This window comes from Crotalus tigris, unplaced genomic scaffold (assembly GCF_016545835.1).
Source record: "Crotalus tigris isolate CLP2741 ecotype Arizona unplaced genomic scaffold, ASM1654583v1 scf7180000020588.15403103151:6194809, whole genome shotgun sequence".
Classification (NCBI taxonomy): domain Eukaryota; kingdom Metazoa; phylum Chordata; class Lepidosauria; order Squamata; family Viperidae; genus Crotalus; species Crotalus tigris.
In genome coordinates this window covers 4,848,661-4,869,193 of record NW_024098092.1, presented here as the reverse complement: position 1 = coordinate 4,869,193, position 20,533 = coordinate 4,848,661, and the positions used below count along the sequence as shown (strand labels likewise).

The window sequence follows — 20,533 nt, the reverse complement described above, 5'->3', positions numbered from 1 at the left end:
TGGGGTGGGGGGCAAGCAGGATGCCTCTCGGGGTTTTTTCTGCGACCTCTGCAAAAAAAAATAAAAAAATAAAAAAATAAAGAAGAGTGTTGGGTTCCTGGTGGTTTTTGTGGTTTGGGGTCTTATTCTCTTTTCTCTCTGGCTCCCGGGGGGGGGGGACGGGGGGAAGCGTTTTGCAATCACAACCCTGTCTTTGCCATCTCAAAGGAGTTTAATTTTGCTTGGTGTGCAAAGCTCAGAGGTTCCCAGCCAGCCAAAGAGAGGCTGAGGGTGACAACTGCAAAACAGTGGGAGAAAAAGAAAGAAATGAAGGAAAGGAAGGAAGGAAGGAAGGAAAGAAGAAAGAAAGAAAGAAAGAGATAGATAGATAGATGATAGATAGATATAAAGATAAATAGATATAGAGAAATGATAGGTAGTTAGAGATAGATAGATAGATAGATAGATAAATAGATATAGAGAAATGATAGATAGATATAAAGATAAATATAGAGAATAGATAGATAGATAGATAGATAGATAGATAGATAGATAGATAGATAGATAGATGATGGATGGATAGATGATGGATGGATGGATGGATGGATGGATAGATAGATAGATAGATAGATAGATAGATAGAGATGATCTTGATATATATGTATGTGTCTGTGTGTGTATATAATTTTGTGGGTTTTATATGTTTTAGCTTTTAAAATTTCTGTATTCCAGTCTTCTTATGCTGGTCTCTGATTATAATAAATATTTGATTGCTTGATTGGCTGATTTGAGCTTCTGTGTTATTCAGCTCTGAACCAAAATTAATCAACTTCAGAAACCAGCTCAAGAGTTCCTGAATTTAATGGGATGAGAAATTGCCATTCCGTCAAGAGTTCTTCGTTGATCGGGGTGCAAAATCAGATGCCTCTTAAGAGGGGCTGAACCTGGGAGAGAGAACTTGGGGTTCAATTTTTGAATGGTTTATCCTTAAACCATCCAGGTCACCCGAGCGAGTCATTGATTTCATTTATTCATACACTGTATATACTGTATATTTGCATAATGTAACGCCCTAAATCGCTGTTTCTCAACCTTGGCAACCTTTTAAAGATGGGTGGAGTTCATCTCCCAGAATCCCCCAGCCATTCTTTTGGCAACCTTTTAAGATGGATGGACTTCAACTCCCAGAATCCCCCCCAGCCGGTATAGCTTGGGAGTTGAAGTCCACCCATCTTAAATTGGGCGACGTCGAGACGCATCCGGCGGGAAGCGATTGTGTACGAGCAAATCAAAGACCGCTTGACTGTTTTTTCTTTTCTTTTGTTTTTTTCAATCACAGTTACAAACTCTTTATTTTATTTTATTTTTTTGCAATAAAGCGGAAGCAACCTGGAACGACAGCAAAGCGAGGGGGAGATCCAGAAGGAGTCTCCTTACAGGCTCACGAGCCAAGGTGGATCTCCCGGGGAAGTTAATCGGGAAAAAGCAGGAAGCCGGAGAAGACGCTGTCGGCCCCCGCCATGCCAACCATGCCGTTGTAGTCGTTGACCGCCAGCCAGACCTGGTGGCCGGCTTGCAACTGGAGCAGGACCCCTCCGGAGCTGACCTGCTTGGGGTTGGAGATGTGGTCGCAAAAGCTGGCCACCTTGTCCCGGCTCCGATACAGGTTGACGCAGAGGTTGGAGGTCAGGGAGGTGTGGAAGACGAAGTAGTAGACGCCCGGGATGCGGCAGGTGAACTTGCCCGTGGTGGTGTCGTAATCGTGGTAGGTGTTGGTGATGTTGCCGTGGAAGACCACCGGGGCGTTCTTCACCGGATGCGCGTGGGTCTGGCGCTTGACCGAGAAGGCCGACTGGTACATGAGCTTGTGGCCGCCAGGATCCCCGGTCTCACCCCGTTCGCCTTTGGGGCCGACGTCTCCCAGGACGCCGGGAGATCCCCGAGGTCCACTTTTCCCGGGCAGACCCGGAACACCGGGGGAACCTGCTTCTCCTTTGGGCCCGTGGCTTCCAGGAAGGGCTGGGGGACCTAGTGATCGGAGACAAGGCGAGTTGGAAGCCGGGAGACCGTCACCCAGCTAATCCGCCACTTGCTACCGTAATAGAGCTGGAAGGGACCTTGGATGTCCTCTAGTCCAACCCTCTGCTCAAGCAGACCGTATACCCTTCCGGACAAACGGCTGCCCAGTCTCTTCTGGAAAGCCTCCACTCACCATTTCTGGTGGCAAGGAGTTCCACTGGTTAATTATTCTCACTGTCAGGAAGTTTCTCCTTAGTTCCAGCTTGCTTCTCTCCTTGATTAGTTCCCATCTGTTGTTTGTCGTCCTGCCTTCAGGCGCCTTGGAGAATAGGTGGGACCCCCTCCCCTCTTCCCTGGGGCAGCCCCTTAGAGATTGGGTTTGGGGTTTATTTATCTGAAATTCACGCCTGTCCCTTGTTTTTCCACCTATTCTCCCCTTCTTTTTCCTTTAAGCGTACACAATCATAATAAATAGCCACGGCAGTGAGGGTCCAGCCAGACTTCTCAAAAGATTGGCAGGTTCACCCAGATTATTAAAATGAGGAGGGGGCAAACAGGAGCTACTAACCTGCTTCTCCTTTGGATCCCTTATAACCGTCTCGGCCATCTCTCCCTGGAGGTCCCGGGACCCCGGGGAGACCCGGTGCCCCGTAGACATAACTTAGAGGATCTGCTGCGCAGGAGACATCTCCCACGATCAAAAGGAGAATGATCCAGAGCAGCATCCGCACCCAGGTCCTGTCCATCCTGCAGGGAGACAGAATCAAGCCATGTTTTTGTTTTTTTTTGCAAACTTGGCCATTTTAAAACGTGTGGACTTCGACTCCCAGAATTCCCAACCGGCAAGTCCCAGAATTCTTTCGCTAGCATGCTGACCACGGAATTCTGGGAGCTGAAGTCCACACATCTTAAAATTGCTAAGGTTGAGAAACATTAGCAAAGGAAAGCTCTTACTGGGGTCATAATGACACAGAGTGTTGGTTAAGAACTTAATAATAATAATAATAACAACAACAACAACAACAACAATCAAAATGGAAAGGGAAGGGAAAGGAAAGAGAATGAAAGGAAGGGAAAGGAAAGAGAATGAAAGGAAAGGAAAGGAAAGAGAATGAAAGGAAAGGAAGAAAGGAAAGGAAGGGAAGGAAAGGAAAGGAAAGAAGGAAAGAGAATGAAAGGAAAGGAAAGGAAAGGAGAGGAGAAGAGAGGAGATTGGAACAACCTGATTTTAATTCCCCAGACTTCAATCCTTCTGCCTTACTGGGGATTATAAATGCTTTTGTCAAGAATAAATTAATTTCCCAGCTGATCTGCCAATCATTGCCCCCCCCCTCCAAATTCGGCTAGGCTCCTCCAGTTTTTTCGAGAGGAGCCGATTGCTGTGTCTTCCCCGGAGAGAAAGGTTTTTTTCCTAAACCTTTGGAAAAAGACAGAAAATTCCATGGGGAGGATCTCTTACCTCTCAAGGACACGGCGGGATCCTAGCCGATCCTGCAAGCAACAGGAATTAATCAGGGGCCAGCTAGTTGAGGGCAGAAGAATCGTCTTGCAGCAGCATCAGACTTCATGAGGAAGTTGGTGGTCCCCAAAGAAAAAAAGAAAGAAAAAAAAAAGGAACTAGTCCACCTCGTGTTGTGCTTCTCTTTTGAATCTAAAACCTCAGCGTCAACAATTTTGCTGCTTTGCAACCCGTTAATTTCAATCTCCCCTGCCCCAGGGATGAATAAGGAGAGATTTAGCTGAAAATCCGAATTCAGCAATGAAAACTACTCACCGAGTGGCCTACCTCCTAGGATTGTTGTGAAGGTATAGGCAGGGTGTCCTTGCTTGAGCAAGGGGTTGGACTGGAAGACCTCCAAGGTCCCTTCCAGCTCTATCCTCATTGATTGATTGAAATGGTCTAGGATCTCCTGCTTGAGCAGGGGGTTGGACTAGAAGACCTCCAAGGTCCCATCCAGCCCTAGGATTCTATGTTCAAAGATGAAACAGGAGTGTCAGGGAACGTCCTGGCCCCACAAGGAAGAGCAGAATTACATAGAATCACAGGCCTGGAAGGGACCTTAGAGGTCGTCTAGTCCAACCCCCTGGTTAAAGGCAGGAGACCTTATATACACATCCCAGATAAACCGTTGTCCGATCTTTTTTTAAAAACAACAACAACAACAACCTTCCAGTGATTAAGCACCCACAATTTCTGGTGGCAAGTCGTTCCACTGGTTAATTGTCCTAACTGTCAGGAAATTTCTCCTTAGTTCTAGGTTGCTCCGAAAGGCAAGCATGTTCCATTAATTAGTCAGCCATAAATATAATTAAAGCACTCCGTAACACATCCGTGCTTCCGGGTCAGAACTGATGGTGAGGAAGCCAATAATTTAAATTGTTTTAATTATAAGATTATTACGGAGAGATTGTTATAGGCACGATGGGTGAAATTCACAGGTCTTGTTGAGAGGGATGAATTAGCTTTTCTGATTAGAGAGATTGTCTCCATTGAACAGAATAATGGGATAACGGAGCTGGAGGGGACCTTGGAGGTCATCTAGTCCAACCCCCTGCTCAAGCAGGAGACAAGTGGCTGTCCAATCTCTTCTTCAAAAACCTCCATTGATGGGAGTATTTATTGATGGCCGTGACAGGCATTTTCCGTAAATGTCTGTAATTGATTGATTTCAGGCTTGTGTTTTTCCAGGGAAAAAAATTCTGAAAAACGGAATGTTCAAAATCCTCAAATGGAAGGCTTGGAAAGGAGCCTGAAGGTCACCTAGTCCATCCCCTCCCTGCCGTTATTACAGCATCCCTGATGGGCTGCTGTCCAGCAAAGGTATATGCCACCTCCTTTAAAATAGCGTTTTGCCATCAGGCCCTTTGATCTGATCTCTCCTCCTTTTATATTCATTTCACAGAATGGGAGAGTCAGGGACCTTGGTGGTCATCCAGTCTAACCCCATGCAGGAATTCGAATTAGGTTATTAAAATCTGGGATGGTAAGATTGGGAGGGACGTGGCGGGGGTGTCATCTAATCCAGTGCTCCCCAAACTTTTTCTTTTTTCTCAGGAAAAAAAAATTATCGACCTTGCAAGACCCGGCCGTACGCTCCTTCCTTCAGCATCGTCATAACTTTGAACAGACGGTCTGAACTCGGAAGTACAATGTTAATTTCACTGTATTCATAATTGTATGGATCAGTGGCACTGTGTGCTTTTAAAATAATTCACCGTTCTGGGGTTTTTATATTTTCATACGCGTAGTATATGTTGTGTGTGAGAATTTCATGCACCAGGCTACATTTTGTTAACGCCATACAAAAAAAATAAATAAACTTATGTCTAGGTGTATTTAACCATGTAGTATTCTGTTCTGTTCTAAATAATAATTGCAGTTCTCTGCTTCTTTCCTTCCCTCCTTTTTTCCTTCCTTCCTGCCTTCCTTCCTTTCCTCCCTTTTTTCCCTCCCTTTCTCCCTCCCCGTCCCATTTTTCTTTCCTTTCTTCCTTCCCTCCCTCCTTTTTCCTCCGTTTTTTCCTCCCTATTTTTCCTTCCTTTCTTCCTTCATTCCTCCTTTTTCTTCCTTCCTTTCTTCCTTCCTTCCCTCCCTCCCTTTCTTTTCTCCCTCCCTCCCTCCTTTTCTTTCTTTCTTTCTTTCTTTCTTTTTCTTTCTTTCATTCTTCTTTTTCTTTCTTTTCCCTTTCTTTCTTTCTTTTTTTCTCTTTCTTTTTTTTTCTCTTCTTTCTTTCTTTCTTTCTTTCTTTCTTTCTTTCTTTCTTTCTTTCTTTCTTCTTCCTTTCCCCTCCTTTAAGCCCCTCTCCCACAGGGGGCAAGGTCCACCACCCTGAATTTATCAGACGACGTTTGACCTTGAGAAGATTTTTATTTGGCAGCAGCTAGCAGGGGAACTTGCCTCTCAACCCAGGAAGTCCAGACAGACCCCTGTCGGTCAGGCCCAGTCCTCCCTCGCAGGGGCAGCGTTGCCAAGCGAAGCATTGCATTCAGCCAAAAGGGGCGTCCCGGAGGGGGGGGGCGAAACCCCGAGCTGGGTCAAGCCTTGGTGGGGAACAAGAGGAAGCCGCTGAAGACGCTGTCGGCCTCCGAGCCCTGGTAGATGCTGGCCCCACCCGGGGGGTTGCTGTCCAGCCACACCTGGTCCCCTCGGGCCAGCTGCAGGACGCTGCCCCCGGAGTTGACCTGCAGCAGCCCCTGGCTCTGGTCGCAGAAGGTGGCCACCGCGCTGTCCCGCTGCATCAGGTCCAAGCACAGGCTTCCCTTGGAGACCACCTGGAAGGTGAAGTAGTAGTAGCCGGGGACCCTGCAGGTGAACTTCCCCGTCTGGGTGCTGTAGGCGTTGTCCTGGTTGGTGATGCTGTGGTCGAAGACCACGGTTTTGGGGGACAGCCCGGGAGAGGGGTCCTTGCGAGAAGCCGAGAAGGCCGTCTTGGGCTGATTCTGAACGTTGCCCACTTGGCCCTTGGGGCCCCGATCCCCTACTGGCCCAGCGGGGCCCACCAGGCCATCCGGGCCTCGGAGACCTTGGTCGCCTGCTTGCCCCGGAGGGCCGGGCTCCCCCGGTTCGCCTTTCGGGCCCCGGATTCCGGAGCTGTGGGTCCCCATCCCTGGAAGGAAAGGAGAGAGGAAAAAATCAGGGAGGGGGGAAGGGCCCACGGGAGGTCTTCTAGTCCAACCCCCTGCTCGAGCAGGGTTCAAGGGGCGACGGCATTGATTGGGAGGAAGCCAATAATTTAAATTATTTTGATATAAGGTTATTATGGAGATTAGACGTGGATTCCAGGATGGAGATGGGGTTTGGGACTCCAGCCCCCCCCCATTGAGAGAAAGGGGCTGTGCCCCCCAATAGTAACAAGGTCCCTTCCAACTCTGTTATTCTATTCTATTCTATTCTATTCTATTCTATTCTATTCTATTCTATTCTATTCTATTCTTTATTATTTCTATTCTATTGTACTGTACTGTATTGTATTCTATTGTTTATTATTTCTATTGTACTGTACTGTACTGTATTCTATTCTACTCTATTCTATTCTAAACTTGAATACCTACAGCAAACCGGTCATTCTTAATTTATTTTTCTTTTTTAGTTTTTGCTTTTTTGCTTTCCTGTTTTTGCTTTGCTTTCCTTTGCTTCATTCTTGGCTACCTGCTGGCAATTATTATTATTATTGTTACTATTATTATTTACCTGGTGCACCCATGTCCCCTTTTTGGCCCGGCCTTCCATTCCTTCCTGGGGCTCCTGGGTGTCCGTCTCTGCCCCGGGGTGCTTGGCAGACGTTCTGCTGGGCACCCACCACCTCCAGCGTCACGATCAACACAGCGACGGCCAACCACGGGCGGCTTGCCATCTTGACTCTGTGGCCACGAGCAGAGAAGAGGGTGAGAGACCCTCGTTTCCCCCCCTCATTTTCTCCTACTTGGGGGGGGGGAGAAGGAATTGCCCACCGCCCAGAGGTTTCTCACGCTCTGCAAGCCACGGAACCATTTTCAAGGCTTCCATTTGCAAAGCCAAGCTGTTTATTTTCTCACAAACCACTTTGAGTTACAACTGTTGGGAAGAAGACTAGAAATGAAACCCCATTTTGTCCAGAATGGGTCTAGTAGGTTCTCCTGCTTGAGCAGGGGGTTGGGCTGGACGACCTCTGAGGTCCCTTCCAAACTCTGTCGTTCTCTCCATCATTCTGTCATTCTCTCGTTCTGTCAGTTATTCTGTCATTCTCTCATTCTATCTGTAATTCCGTCATTCTGTCTGTCGTTCTATCATTCTGTCTGTCATTCTACCATTCTGTCTGTCATTCTATCATTCTGTCTGGAAGGGTCTCCTTTCTGGGAGTTGAAGCCCACCCATCCTAAAGTGATCAAGGCTGAGAGACCCTGTTCCTGGACCATGCTGGGCAGAAAATCCAGGAGAACCTCAACAGCTTTCCTACAGATGGACCTCCACGGCAACTCTCTCTTCCAACCATCTGGTGAACAAGAAGGAGTGTCCATCAGAACAGGCCAAAAGGGTCAAAGCTGGGGAATAAACCCAACATTGAATTGAAGTCCCTTCTGGAAGGAGACTCCAGAATACCACTTACCTCCTTGGAAAAAAAGACGATCCGGATCAGATTTCTGGGGAGAATTGTCTCCCTTTGCTGAGCACAGGAACGGACAACCGGATGGAGGACAGTCCCAGATGGCTGAGTAAGACAACTCAAAGTTTCCCTTCCTCCTTTCCCCTTTCAATTGCTTCCTCTTGCTCGCAGCCCCCACCGGCCACAAACGAATTGGGTCCATCGCCTTCTCCTTCCACGGAGAAGGGGAACTCATCAAATTTGCAGACGACACACAAGAGCGCGAAAAACAGGCTACTGACTTATGAGCTGGTATTGTAGTTATTTCTACAATGTTAGCAAAATAAGATGGTGAGGTTTCCACCTAATTTAGTATACATTGATAATGTTAAGAATTGTAATTGTTTGATGAGAGGAAAAGGGGAAAAAACAGGGGGAAGAAAGGAAGATCAAGGAAAAAATACTGGATTGTGCAGTGCTGAGTAGATTCATATTGAAGAAGTTAACATTAAATATGTGAACCCGGACCACAGGTTGTTTACTAAGCTTTAAAATAATAATAATATTGAGCATTGGGCCCTATCTAACAGTTTGCAGTTCAGTGGTGAGAAAAATAAAAGTTTTGCACTTAGGCAGGAAAAACCAAATGCACATGTATGGAAGAGGTGGGACCTGGCTCAACAGCAGTAACTGTGAGAGGGATCTGGGATTAAATATGAGCCAGCCACGTGCTGCAGCTGCCAAAAAGGCCAACGCCATCCTAAATTGCATTAATAGAGGGATAGAATGAAGATCATGTGAAGTGTTAATGCCACTTTATAATGCCTTGGTAAGGCCACACTTGGAATAACGGATCCAGTTTTGGTCACCACGATGTAAAAAACTCATCGAGATTCTAGAAAGAGTGGAGAGAAGAGCAACAAAGATGATTAGGGGGCTGGAGGATAAAACATGTAAAGAACGGTTGCAGGAATTAGGGATGGCTAGTTTAATGAAAAGAAGGATTAAGGGGAACATGAAATCAGTCTCCCAATATTGGAGGGGCTGCCACAAAAAAGAGGAGAGGGTCCACCTGTTCTCCAAAGCACCTGAAGGCAGGACAAGAAACCACGGATGGAAACTAACCAAGGAGAGAAGCAACCTAGAACTAAGGAGGAATTTCCTGACAGTGAGGACAATTAACCAGTGGAACTGCTTGCCTCCAGAAATTATGGGTGCTGCATCACTAGAGGTTTTTAAGAAGAAACTGGACAACCATTTGTCTGAAATGGTATAGGGTCTCCTACCTGAGCAGGGGGTCCCCTCCAGTCTTATGGTTCTATGTTCTTACAATAAAGTAGAATTAACTTATCTGGTCACGTTTCCTGTCCGGTGTATCAGATATGGCTGCTATGTTGTAAGTCTAGAGATGCAATTATCCCCTCGTCCTTTACAGCCTAATAAATGAGGGGGGTCTCTTCTGAGTCCATTGTTTAGCTGAGGGCTACTCAGTCTCTTATCTTGTAAAACTACATTAACAGAATCTTGCAAGTCTTATTTTGATTGCTTAATTACCTGGCAAGTTATAAAAGTCCTGCACGTATGAACTATTGGCAAAGCCAAACCACGATGGAAAACATCTTGCTGAACAAAGCTGATTTTCATCCTCATTGTTATTATTTATTTACTGTCTTCTGAGCAGTTTTGGTGAAGCAGCAGCGAAAGGAACAAAAGCCTTCTGCTTTTCGGCTGAGAAACAAGCTCCTTCCTTTTTTTATTGATCCAGCCAATTTTCATCACTCTGCAATTTCTGGATCTCGTGCGATGCAGCCAGAAATAAATTTAAAGTACCCGACAGTTTCGGGGAATTTTTTTTTAAAAAGGAAGAGGACATTTGGGGGGAGGAGGGGAGTGCCCTGCATTTGCCCTTCCTGTTTTTTTTGGGGGGGGGGTCAAACCACTAGGCTGCATTGGTGAAATCAGCTTTGGTGGCGTTGTGTGAAGAGGAAAACCAGTAGGCACTGATTATGTGCAGATTGCAAAGTCGCCAATGCTGACCGTTCAAATCAGGGAGCAAATACTATTCTGCTCCCAATAAAAACTATCCAGTGTTTTTTTTTTAAAATTAGGCCCTTTTCTATTTTAAATTTTGTTAAAAATATACTGGGAAGGGAAGGGAAGATCTGGGGACCACCCATAAAAAGGAAAATGTCAGATCTAAGAAGACAAAATCAAACCTATTGCAAAAAGAAAACTAAACTGCGGCATCTTAACCTTCTGCAAAATGGTAGAATGAAGACTTGGAAGGATCCTGAAGATCATCTAGTCTGGTGTTTCTCAATTTTTTTCTGTTTGGGCATTTTTGCTTCATGCACTGGCATGATTTCTTCTGTCCACCAGGGGGCACTGTTTCTCTAACCTACAAATGGTGATTTTTATCGCCTTGCGAGTTGTGTTCCAGCTTTGTGATCAGCTGCCTTCCCGGTGGAAAACCTATAAAAAACCCCAAAGAGAAACTCTTTCTTTCCAAGAAAGGAAACTCAACTGATGCCTGCATGTCCCTTCTTCCGCACAGATCTGAATTCTATTCCTTACAGGGTGGTCCTCGCACTCAAGACCGTTCATTGAACGATGGGTTCAAAGATATAACAGGGGGTTGGACTAGAAGACCTCCAAGGTCCCTTCCAACTCTATTATTATTGTTATCGTTATTACATTTGTTTGAAATGGGACTCTCTGCTTGAGCAAGGGGTTGGGCTAGATGACCTCCAAGGTCCCTTCCAACTCTATTATTATTGTTATCGTTATTACATTTGTTTGAAATGGGACTCTCTGCTTGAGCAAGGGGTTGGGCTAGATGACCTCCAAGGTCCCTTCCAACTCTGTTATTTTGCTATTTTCTGTTATTCCGAGCGGAGATTCTAAAAAAAAACAAAAAAAACCCACTCTTGACATGTTCAGTCTCCAGTAGATCTCCACTGATGCCAGTCAAGGCTGGCAAAATTGGGCTAAATCTTGAGCTGCTCCCCCCCCACCCGAGGGAAGCCAAGGGACCCTCATTCAAGACAAGGAAGGGTCAGATTGGGTTCATCCAGCCCAGCAATCATGATTAAAATTGCTTCCCAGGGATTCACGGTGAACTTTTGAATCCAGCGCGGAGGGACGGCTTGGCGCCGGCCTCATTTCCATTCGCAGTGCTGTGCAGAATTCCCTCGGGTTGATCCCCCCCCCCTGCACTCTCATTTACTGGCACATTTGCAATTTGCTAGTTTGGTAATTAATTCCACGGCTTGCTTGGATCTAATGCCGGAATGGGGAGGATGGGTGGAGGTGGCTAAGAAGAAAGGAAGGTGGAAGGGATAGAAGGATATGCTCACCTGCCCTGGCCTCTCTTCTCTTCTCTTCTCTTCTGCATTTTTTGCATTCTATTCTATTCTGTTCTATTGTTCTATATTCTATTCTATTCTATAATTTTTTTCTATTCTATTCTATTCTATTCTTCCTTCTTCTCCTTCTCCTTCTCTTCTCCTTCTCTTCTCTTCTGCATTTTTTGCATTCTATTCTATTCTGTTCTATTCTGTAATTCTTTCTATTCTATTCTATTCTTTCTTCTTATTCTCTTCTTCTCTTCTCTTCTCCATTCTCTTCTCTTCTCTTCTCTTCTAGTTCCTTCTGGTGCTTTGCAGCGGTCGTAAGTGTGAAAAACGATCCTAAGTCCCTTTTTATAGTGCCGCTGCAACTTTGAACGGTCACTAAATAAACTGTCATTAAGTCAAGGATGTCTTGTAGATTCATTGGAATGTTAGCCAGAGAAAAAATAACTTCAGTTTGGGGTCATTTACTCAGGTTTGAGTAGGGGGTGAGCGTCCTTCAGGCAGCCAAGGCCCCCATCCCAGGTGAAGGGCTGAACTTGATGTCCTAAGATGGACCCGGAAGGCCAGCCCTGAACCCCCCTCAGGGGCCACGTGAGGAGAGATATTTTGGGAGCATTTTTGGGACACCCCCCCCCGTCCCTTCTCCCCCACACGCGGCTAATGGAGCCACACATACACACCCCGCTGTGGTTTTGTGCCAGTGGCTAATTTAGTGGAAAGGCCTCCCGTGAAGAGACAAGGGTGCCTCCTCCATAAAAGCCTTCTTCTCCAGGCAGAGCGGGAAAGGCGCTGGCGGAAGGCAGGCCTGGCCTGAGCGGGTTTTGCCCTTAGCTGGGGCACTGCTGCCCCACCGATGGCTCGGAGGCAAGGGGGCGCACAGGGGGCCCTGGAGGAAGAAGCTACCCAATGCTCCTGACTTAAGACAGGTGAGACCTGGCATCTGATTCCAGACAGGTGAGTCACACTAGAAGGAAGGAAGGAAGGAAGGAAGGAAGGAAGGAAGGAAGGAAGGAAGGAAGGAAGGAAGGAAGGAAGGAAGGAAAGAAAAAGAAAGAAAGGAGGAGAAGGAAGAGAGGGAGACAGGGAGAAAGGAAGGAAGATTGAGGGAGGAAAAAAGGAAGAGGAGGAGGAAAGAAGGAAGGAGAAGAGGAAGGAATTGAAGAAAAGAAAGAAAGAAAGAAAGAAAGAAAGAAAGAAAGAAAGAAAGAAAGAAAGAAAGAAAGAGAGAGAGAGAGAGAGAGAGAGGAGGGGAAGGAAGGAAGGAATTCCTGCAACTGTTCTTCATATGTTTTAGTCTCCAGGGAAAGAAAGAAAGAAAGAAAGAAAGAAAGAAAGAAAGAAAGAAAGAAAGAAAGAAAGAAAGAAAGAAAGAGGAAGGAAGGAATTCCTGAAACCGTTCTTCATATGTTTTAGTCTCCAGGCCTTTAATCATCCTAGTTGCTCTTCTTTAAAAGTCTCGGAGTCTTTAAGGGCTGCTCCATTTGTCTTAAATGCTCTAGGCCAGGCTCTCCTGCTTGAGCAGGGGGTTGGACTAGAAGACCTCCAAGGTCCCTTCCAGCTTCTGTTCTGACTGAATGCACAGAGCATGTATTTGGCTGCAAACGGGCCCGCTAAACTGGAAGGCAGAGGGGTTTCTCAGCTCGGAGCAGGCTGGCTGAAACCAAGGCAAGAATCAGGGCGACGAGAAAGGTTAGACTATCCTGGATTAAGGAGGTGTTTGACAACTATTCTGCTCTAAGCTGATCAGAGGGAGATCCCTCTGCATACTGATCAAGCCTCCAGATACAAGCCTGTGATTTTCGATTGCCTCTGCTAGATTTCTCGCCCGACTTTTCAAAGCCTTTGAGATTTGTTGAAGGAGACTCGCCAAAAATATAAAACAAACAAACAACAGCAGCAAATTGGGAAGCCTGACAACAAGCAACGTCTTCTAGCCTTTAAAAATGGGCAGAAATCTTTTTTGGGGATGTCCGGTTTTGAAAAAATGAGATGGTGGTGGAATTTTTGCAACTCAGTATGTGTGTGTGTATCTGTGTGTGTTTGTGTGGTTTTCCTGCCTAGAATAGAATGACAGAGTTGGAAGGGACCTTGGAGTGGATCTCAAAAAACTACAGAGGTTGCTGAGACCCTGGATGGGAGACCAAGAGGAAATCATAACGATGGAAGAAGTAAAAGTAATCATTAAAAAAAAAGATATTTCAGAATATTTTGCAAGGGCACAAATCAACACACAGAGATGGCAACTTTTTCCCAAAGATTTTGCGCTGTGTGTTGGGCCAGAGATAACAAGAGCAAAAAGGAAGTTCTAACATAGTAAAAAAATGTGCATTAAATTAAATCTTTCTCGAGTAATTATCTTCCCAGCCTGGTGGCTGAGCGAAAAATGTTTTTGTTGTTGTTTTTCCATCTGTGTCGACACACAGAGAGGAAAATAAAATGTATTTGTTCACCTTTTCAGGGGAACAGATTCAGTTCTCAGCTCCTCAAGTTGTCGGGCACACCGAACGCAACACAACTGTTTTTTTCCGGATCACAAATTAGAATACAATTGTCCCTTAGACTTTTTTTTTTTTTAAATATACATTGCTGGATTTGCAATGCAGCTTTTTCAACCAAAAACAGCAGGTTTTTTGAAAGGGACATCAAAGGTGCAGGGGGAAAAAATTGCATAAAAATGCATATGGATGTGAGGTCAGCCAGTTTTGTGTTGAGAAGGACACACAAAATGAAACGAAAACAGCCCGTTTTTGGATTTTAAAAAAGATCAGAAAGAGTCTATCCACAGAATAAGTTACACAAAGTCAGAGAAAACACCCTGCTTGCAAATCTGAGTCCTTTACATATTTACATATTATATTCAATGTTGAATATTTAATAGTACCTGTTGACGTATGGTAAACCATCAACCCCAGATCTGGGGTGGGGGGGAGTGTGTGCATTTTTATGCAATTCCCAGAGCTAATGAGGGCGGGAGGGAGGCATAACTCAAAGAAATCTAATGCAGTTACAGACCAGAAGTAGTTAAAACCTCATTTTCACACCTGTCCTTTCCCCCTTTTCTGATTTTATTTATGATTTTTCATTTTGTCTTCTTATTGGTGAGGTCGGCTGCAGTGCCTCATACCTGGCCAATATTTATCCTGCCCAAAAAACAACCCCCCACCACCTCTCATCTATCTATCATGTCTCTCCCATCATCTCTCTCTCATCTATCTCTCTATCCTATGTTTATGTATCTATCTCTCTATCCTATGTTTATGTATCTATCTCTCTATCCTATGTTTATGTATATCTATCTATCTATCTATCTATCTATCTATCTATCTATCTATCTATCTATCCTGTTTATGTATCTATATCTATCTGTCTGTCTCTCTCTATCCTATGTTTATGTATCTATAGCTATCCATCCATTCATCTATCTATCTATCTATCTATCTATCTATCTATCTATCTATCTATCTATCTATCTATCTATCTATCTATCTATCTATCTATCTATCCTGTTTATGTATCTATATCTATCTACCTGTCTGTCTGTCTCTATCTATCCTATGTTTATGTATCTATAGCTATCCATCTATCTATCTATCATCTATCTATCTGTCATTTTTGATCTATCGGTCTAATAGTAGTTAAATAATTATCTATCCATCTATTTTATTTCAATCCCATTAGTATTCAAATACCGCTCTGATGTTTGGGAATAACAACAACAACGATGATGATGATGATAGCCGAGCACCTTGAATCACCTATGAACCCAGCGCGGTTGATGGAGCGGAGGTCTTACATGGGGATAGCAGGGAGAGTCTGTGGAGACCCCCTTGGGGGACAGGGCGAAGAGCTGGGCAGATAAGAGGCAGCTGAGCCTTCAAAAGGAAAAGGGGGTGGGAAGTCCCTCAGACGGGACCCTCCGTAAAAACACGGAGGAAGAACACACTTTCAGACTTTCCAAACACTCTCAAGGTCACCTTACAATGAAAGTAGCCTTAGCGCTCACATGTTGTGTGGTGCTTTTGGCTGGACCGCCTCGCAGGGTCTGCCCGTCGCTGCCCGCTTAGCTGCCGAGCAGCCTCCGAGGGCAGGCCCAGAAAGGAGCGCAGGGCAGTAGTCCAACCCGCAAGGTGAACAAAGCCGCAACGGCGGCCTTACCGCTTGCTCGCTGGCTTTCTACCTCGCCGGCTTTCATTCCCGCCGCCAATCGCTCGGCAGGCTGCGAAGGGAGCCGGGGGGGGGGGGACTTGAAAAGCCGAGCGACGTATGTTTTTATGCTTTTTAAGATGTCGAGCTGAGTAGAAAAGTTCAGCTTTAATCGGCCACGGCTTAGAGCTGCAGTTTGACACAGATAAGGAGAGGAGAAGACTTTGAAGTGGTTTCTGATTTTTTTTTCCCCCGTGCAGTCGGAAAAAAAGTTTCCTATTTATGCAGCGTCTGGGGGACGATCCCAGGATGCTTGGCTCTTTTTTTTTCATTATTTTATATATATATATATATTTCCATCCATCTTGCAGAAACGGGCCCTGAATCTCAAAACTGGCTCTGCTCCAGATGCTTGCAAGGCAGATTTTCCCGCTTTGCGTCCCCTTCTCTCCTTGTCCACTTCCCGTTCCTTGCTCCGACCGCAGTTGGGTGGCTTGCCAGGAAGCTTAGGTCGCAAAAGGGGATCATGTGACCCCCCCCCAGGGATGCTGCGACCGTCGTAAGTGCGAGTCAGTTGACCAGCGTCTGAATTTTGACCACGTGGCCGTGGGGGAGGCTGCGACGGCCGCCAGGGCGAAAATCGGTCCCAAGTCCCTTCTTTCAGCGCTCTTGGGATTTTGAACAGTCACTAAACGGACGTAAGTTGGGGCTAGTTGCATGAGGAGCCCTGTTAATCGGGCTAGATTGGGCCCGATGCCAGGATATTAGCTGCGACTGTCAGAATTCCTCCCCCGCCCAAGCTCTTTGCTTGCCTGGAGTTAGGAAATTAATATCAAATTATAATACTACTCAGGATCATGCTGGCTCAGCACCTGAGAAGGGCGGGGGAACGAGGGGGGGGGATGGATGAGTTGGTACCATTGTGAAGCCCCCCCCCCAAATCTAGGGAGGTGCTGGTGTTTTAGAGGCCAATTTCCTTCCCTCCTTCCCTCCTCTTTCTCCTTTCCTCTCTCTCTTCTCTTTCTCCTTCCTTCCTTCCTTCCTTCCTTAAGATGATTAAGGCCTGGAGACTAAAACATATGAAGAACGGTTGCACGATTTGGGTAGTGTAACCCCCTGGTCAGGCAGGAGATCCTCTCCAATTTCAGACAAAACATTGTCTAATTTCTTCTTAAAAACTTCCAGTGTTGGAGCATTTACCGCTTCTGGAGGCAGGTGGTTCCACTGGTTAATTGTGCTCACTGTCGGGAAGTTTCTCCTTAGTTCCAGGTTGCTTCTCTCCTAGAATTACTTCTCATCCGTTGCTTCTTGTCCTGCCTTCGGGTGCTTTGGAGAATAGCTTGACTCCCTCTACTTTGTGGCAGCCCCTGAGATACTGGAAGACTGCTATCACGTCACCTTAAGGACTAGAAACTTGACAATGCACTGCCTTGTTGCTTGTTTCTTATGCTCCGGCCGGGCCTGGAAGGTAGAATAAAAACTGAAGAACCTCTAAAGAGCCAAAGTGGAAGAAGAAAAAGACATTTATTTCTCTCCTTTTTTTTGCTAAAAAAAAACCACCCTTTCCTTCCGCTCCTGCCATCATCAAGAGGGGAAATCAACTCCAGGCCATGCCAACCCTTGTCGGGCAGAGTACAGTTGTGTTGTGACAGCCGTAGCGTGTAAGGAAGCCTCTGTGCAAGAAGGAGCGTGTCAATGGTCCCGGGAGGGAAGCCCCGGGAGCTTTGCTTAGCTGTGACTTCTCACACCCTCACTCACACACACACACACACACACACACACACACACACACATATACACACACACACACACATCCCGCTTTCCCAGCAGGCTCCAGAGAGGGAAAAGCTGGCGATTTAAGGTAGCCCAAAGGTTGCGATGCCAAACAGCAACTGGAGTTCAGCTCCGGTTTGATAGCCTGGAGATGCCTTTGCTCTTTTCCCGCAGCCTTCCCAGCTGCCCATCATTCCCTGGATGGCCGAGCATCCCGCTGGTAGGACTTGGGTTAATCCGGTTAATGCGACCTGCCCGCTTTTCATCTAGGGCAGAAGAGTCGTACGGCTGGCAGGGACCTCCGAGGTCTTCTCGTCTGACCCCCTGCTAAAGGGAGGAGTCCTTATACCACCATCCTGGTCCAAGGTTCTCAGAAAAACCTCCAGGGATGGAGCGCCCACAACTTCTGGTGGCAAGTCATTCCACTGATTAACCGATCCGGGATTACAGGATGAGAGAACAGCCGCGTTGGAAGGGACCTTTTGAGGTCTTCTAGTGGTCCAACTCCCCCCGCTCAAGACCACTCCAGGCAAATGGTGGTCCAATCTTTTCTTAAACACCTCCGGGGATAGAGCACCCTAAGAATTGATCAGGGGAACGCACACCGAGGCCATAGGAATTGCAGGCTCTTGCAGACAGGGTACAGAGTGGTAGGTAGCATCCTCAGTGCTGGAAGGAAGGAAGGAAGGAAGGAAGGAAGGAAGGAAGGAAGGAAGGAAGGAAGGAAGGAAGGAAGGAAGGAAGGAAGGAGGAGGAAGACTGTGGGGTCCTTGGTGCTCTCTGTGCTTGGGGGTTTTCTTGCAGACGTTGCATGACCCAACCTAGGTAACCTCATCACCCCACAGTCGTCCTCCTCCTCCTCCTCCAAGACTCCTCCCTTCTAACCCTGATGATGTTCCCTAGTTGGGTCGTGAAACGTCTGCAAGAACCCCCCCTCCCAAGCTCAGAGAGCATCAACCCCCAGAGCTGCCGAAGTTCCCTTTTACTGAGGCTTCAACTCTGAGCATCCCAGTGCCCCAACCTTGAGCTACGGATAACGTGGCAGAAGGGCACCATTTATGCGCCTTGCCCGGCCCAGCGCCAGGTGAGGCCTGCTGCATCTTTCCGGAACCATCTGCTCGGCCGCTGACCTCTCCTGCGGAGGGCAGAAAGGAAAGCGCTGTTCTGTCTGCACGGCAGTGGGGGCACCGAGGCCCAGCGCAGCGGGAGGCATTGATCTGTTTGCATGTTTCCGTGCGAAGGTTTGCCTGCCTGCTGTTGCACCGCCGACGGATCCATTCCCTTCTTGTCACCTCGGTTCAGGCTCAGCCAGCAGCCCTTGCGTGCAGACAGGCCCGGAGAACAGCGGGGGTGGTGTTGGTGGTGGGAGAAAAGTAGATTTGGGAGGCCCCGAGGTCCACACACACAGCAATTAAAGAGACCTTCATCCCCTCTCTCTCTTCACACACACACACACACACACAACAACAACAACAACAACAACAACGTCCTTGCATCTTGCGGGGGGGGGGACTTCAAGGAAGTCCCCTCCTGTTTAAAAAAGTGTTTTGTTTTGTTTTCTTTTTAATTGAAGGAATGATATTTAGCGAGGACGTAAAAAAACCCACAGCAACGAATCAAAAGGAAAAGCGGGAAAGAGAAAAGGAAGGAAAGATGCAAGGAGGAAGGAGAGAGAGAGAGAGAGAGAGAGAGAGAGAGAGAGAGGAAGAGAAAGGCAAAGAAAAGAGAAAGAGAGGAAGGAAGGAAGGAAGGAAGGAAGGAAGGAAGGAAGGAAGGAAGGAAGATAAGCTTACTTCTTCTCTCTCTCTCTCCCTTCTTTCTTTCCTTCCTTCCTCCTGTCCCTGATTTTTCTTCCTTCCTTCATTCCCTTCCTTCTTCCCTTTCTTTCTTTCTTTCTTTCTTTCTTTCCTCCCTGCCTTTATTTCTTCGCTCCCTCCTTTCCTTCTCCTCCTTCCTTGCTCAAAATGAGCGTTCTTATTTCAAAGAATAAAATTCAGCGGGAGCCTTTTTTGGGCAGCCCCAATTTAGAGGCTGCTGGCAGACCAACACCTTCTCCTCCTCCTCCTCTCTCCCTTCCACCCCCCTTCCCCACATCCAGTCATGTCTGGGTCAGTGCAAATAAATGGCCACTGTTGGGGGCCGCCGGGTCTGATTAGGCTCAGGGCTTCCGGCCCAGCCAGCCTCGTTTGGCCCCCTCCCAGAGCTGGCAGATCCTGCCTCGCTGTCTTGCCCCACTGGGGCTCCCCCCCATCCCATCCCGATGGCTGCTCAGACCCCTTGCCACAATGGGGACAGACGGCAGCCACATCAAAGGGCCAGCCTGGGCTTCTGCCTCTTTGAAGTTGAGGCTTGATGGGCAGCACCCCCCAAAATTTCACTGCCTTGTGCTTAAATTATGGGAGACACCTGTGCCCATCTTTTATTTATCACCGGCTGTCCAGCTGCACTAACAAAGACACACGTGCACACACACACACACAGACGCCCATTTCCCACGGAGATGGGGAGGAGAGATGAGATGGGGGGGGGCTGCCAGAATCGCTTCGGATGGTCGCCCAGGTAAAATATCTCCCCCTCTGTGACACGGAGACCCCTCCATGCCAGGCAAGGGCACGACACCCCAAAGGCAAGGAGAGAAGAACGTCTCCGCAAGCCATCTTTGGATCTTGATCATTTTGCACTCATTGCAAGCCACCTTGGTTAGCTGGACACTGATTCAAAGCTGTTTGTAAGCCTTGCAAACTTTCATAGGTTGCAAGGGACCTTGGAGGTCTTCTAGTCCATCCCCCTGCTCACGTTGGAGACCCTGGACCAAATATCTGTCTAGTCTCTTCTTAAAAACCTCCAGTTGGAGCACCCACAACTTCTGGAGGCAAGGAGTTCCACTGATTCATTGTTCTCGCTGTCAGGAAGTTTCTCCTTAGTTCTAGGTTGCTTCTCTCCTTGATTAGTTTCCATCCGTTGCTTCTTGTCCTGCCTTCTGGTGCTTTGGGGAATAGGTGGACCCCCTCCTCTTCTTTGTGGCAGCCCCTCAAATGTTGGAAAACTGCCATCCTGTCACCTCTGGTCTTTTTCTTCATTAGACTAAACATCCCAATTCTTCTAACTGTTCCTCGTATGTTTTAACCTCCGGCCCGCTCCTCATCTTTGTCGCTCTTCTCTGCACGCTTTCCTCCGCCAATAAAGAAACAAGGAGGCCGGTTA

General features: G+C 46.9%; 2 protein-coding genes across 2 annotated transcripts; both read right to left on the bottom strand.

Moving 5' to 3' along the window:
* Window positions 1-1,297: 1,297 nt before the first annotated feature.
* On the bottom strand, window positions 1,298-3,611 carry C1QC (complement C1q C chain). The gene is made up of 3 exons (XM_039367536.1): window positions 3,458-3,611; window positions 2,567-2,745; window positions 1,298-2,007 (listed from the first exon to the last, which is right to left on the bottom strand). Exons 2-3 carry the CDS (start codon window positions 2,742-2,744, stop codon window positions 1,451-1,453), a joined length of 735 nt encoding a protein of 244 aa, XP_039223470.1. The 5' UTR covers window position 2,745; window positions 3,458-3,611; the 3' UTR covers window positions 1,298-1,450.
* Window positions 3,612-5,846: 2,235 nt separating this feature from the next.
* Window positions 5,847-8,247, bottom strand: C1QA (complement C1q A chain). The gene is made up of 3 exons (XM_039367537.1): window positions 8,085-8,247; window positions 7,190-7,359; window positions 5,847-6,605 (listed from the first exon to the last, which is right to left on the bottom strand). Exons 2-3 carry the CDS (start codon window positions 7,350-7,352, stop codon window positions 6,034-6,036), a joined length of 735 nt encoding a protein of 244 aa, XP_039223471.1. The 5' UTR covers window positions 7,353-7,359; window positions 8,085-8,247; the 3' UTR covers window positions 5,847-6,033.
* Between the last annotated feature and the right edge of the window lie 12,286 nt (window positions 8,248-20,533).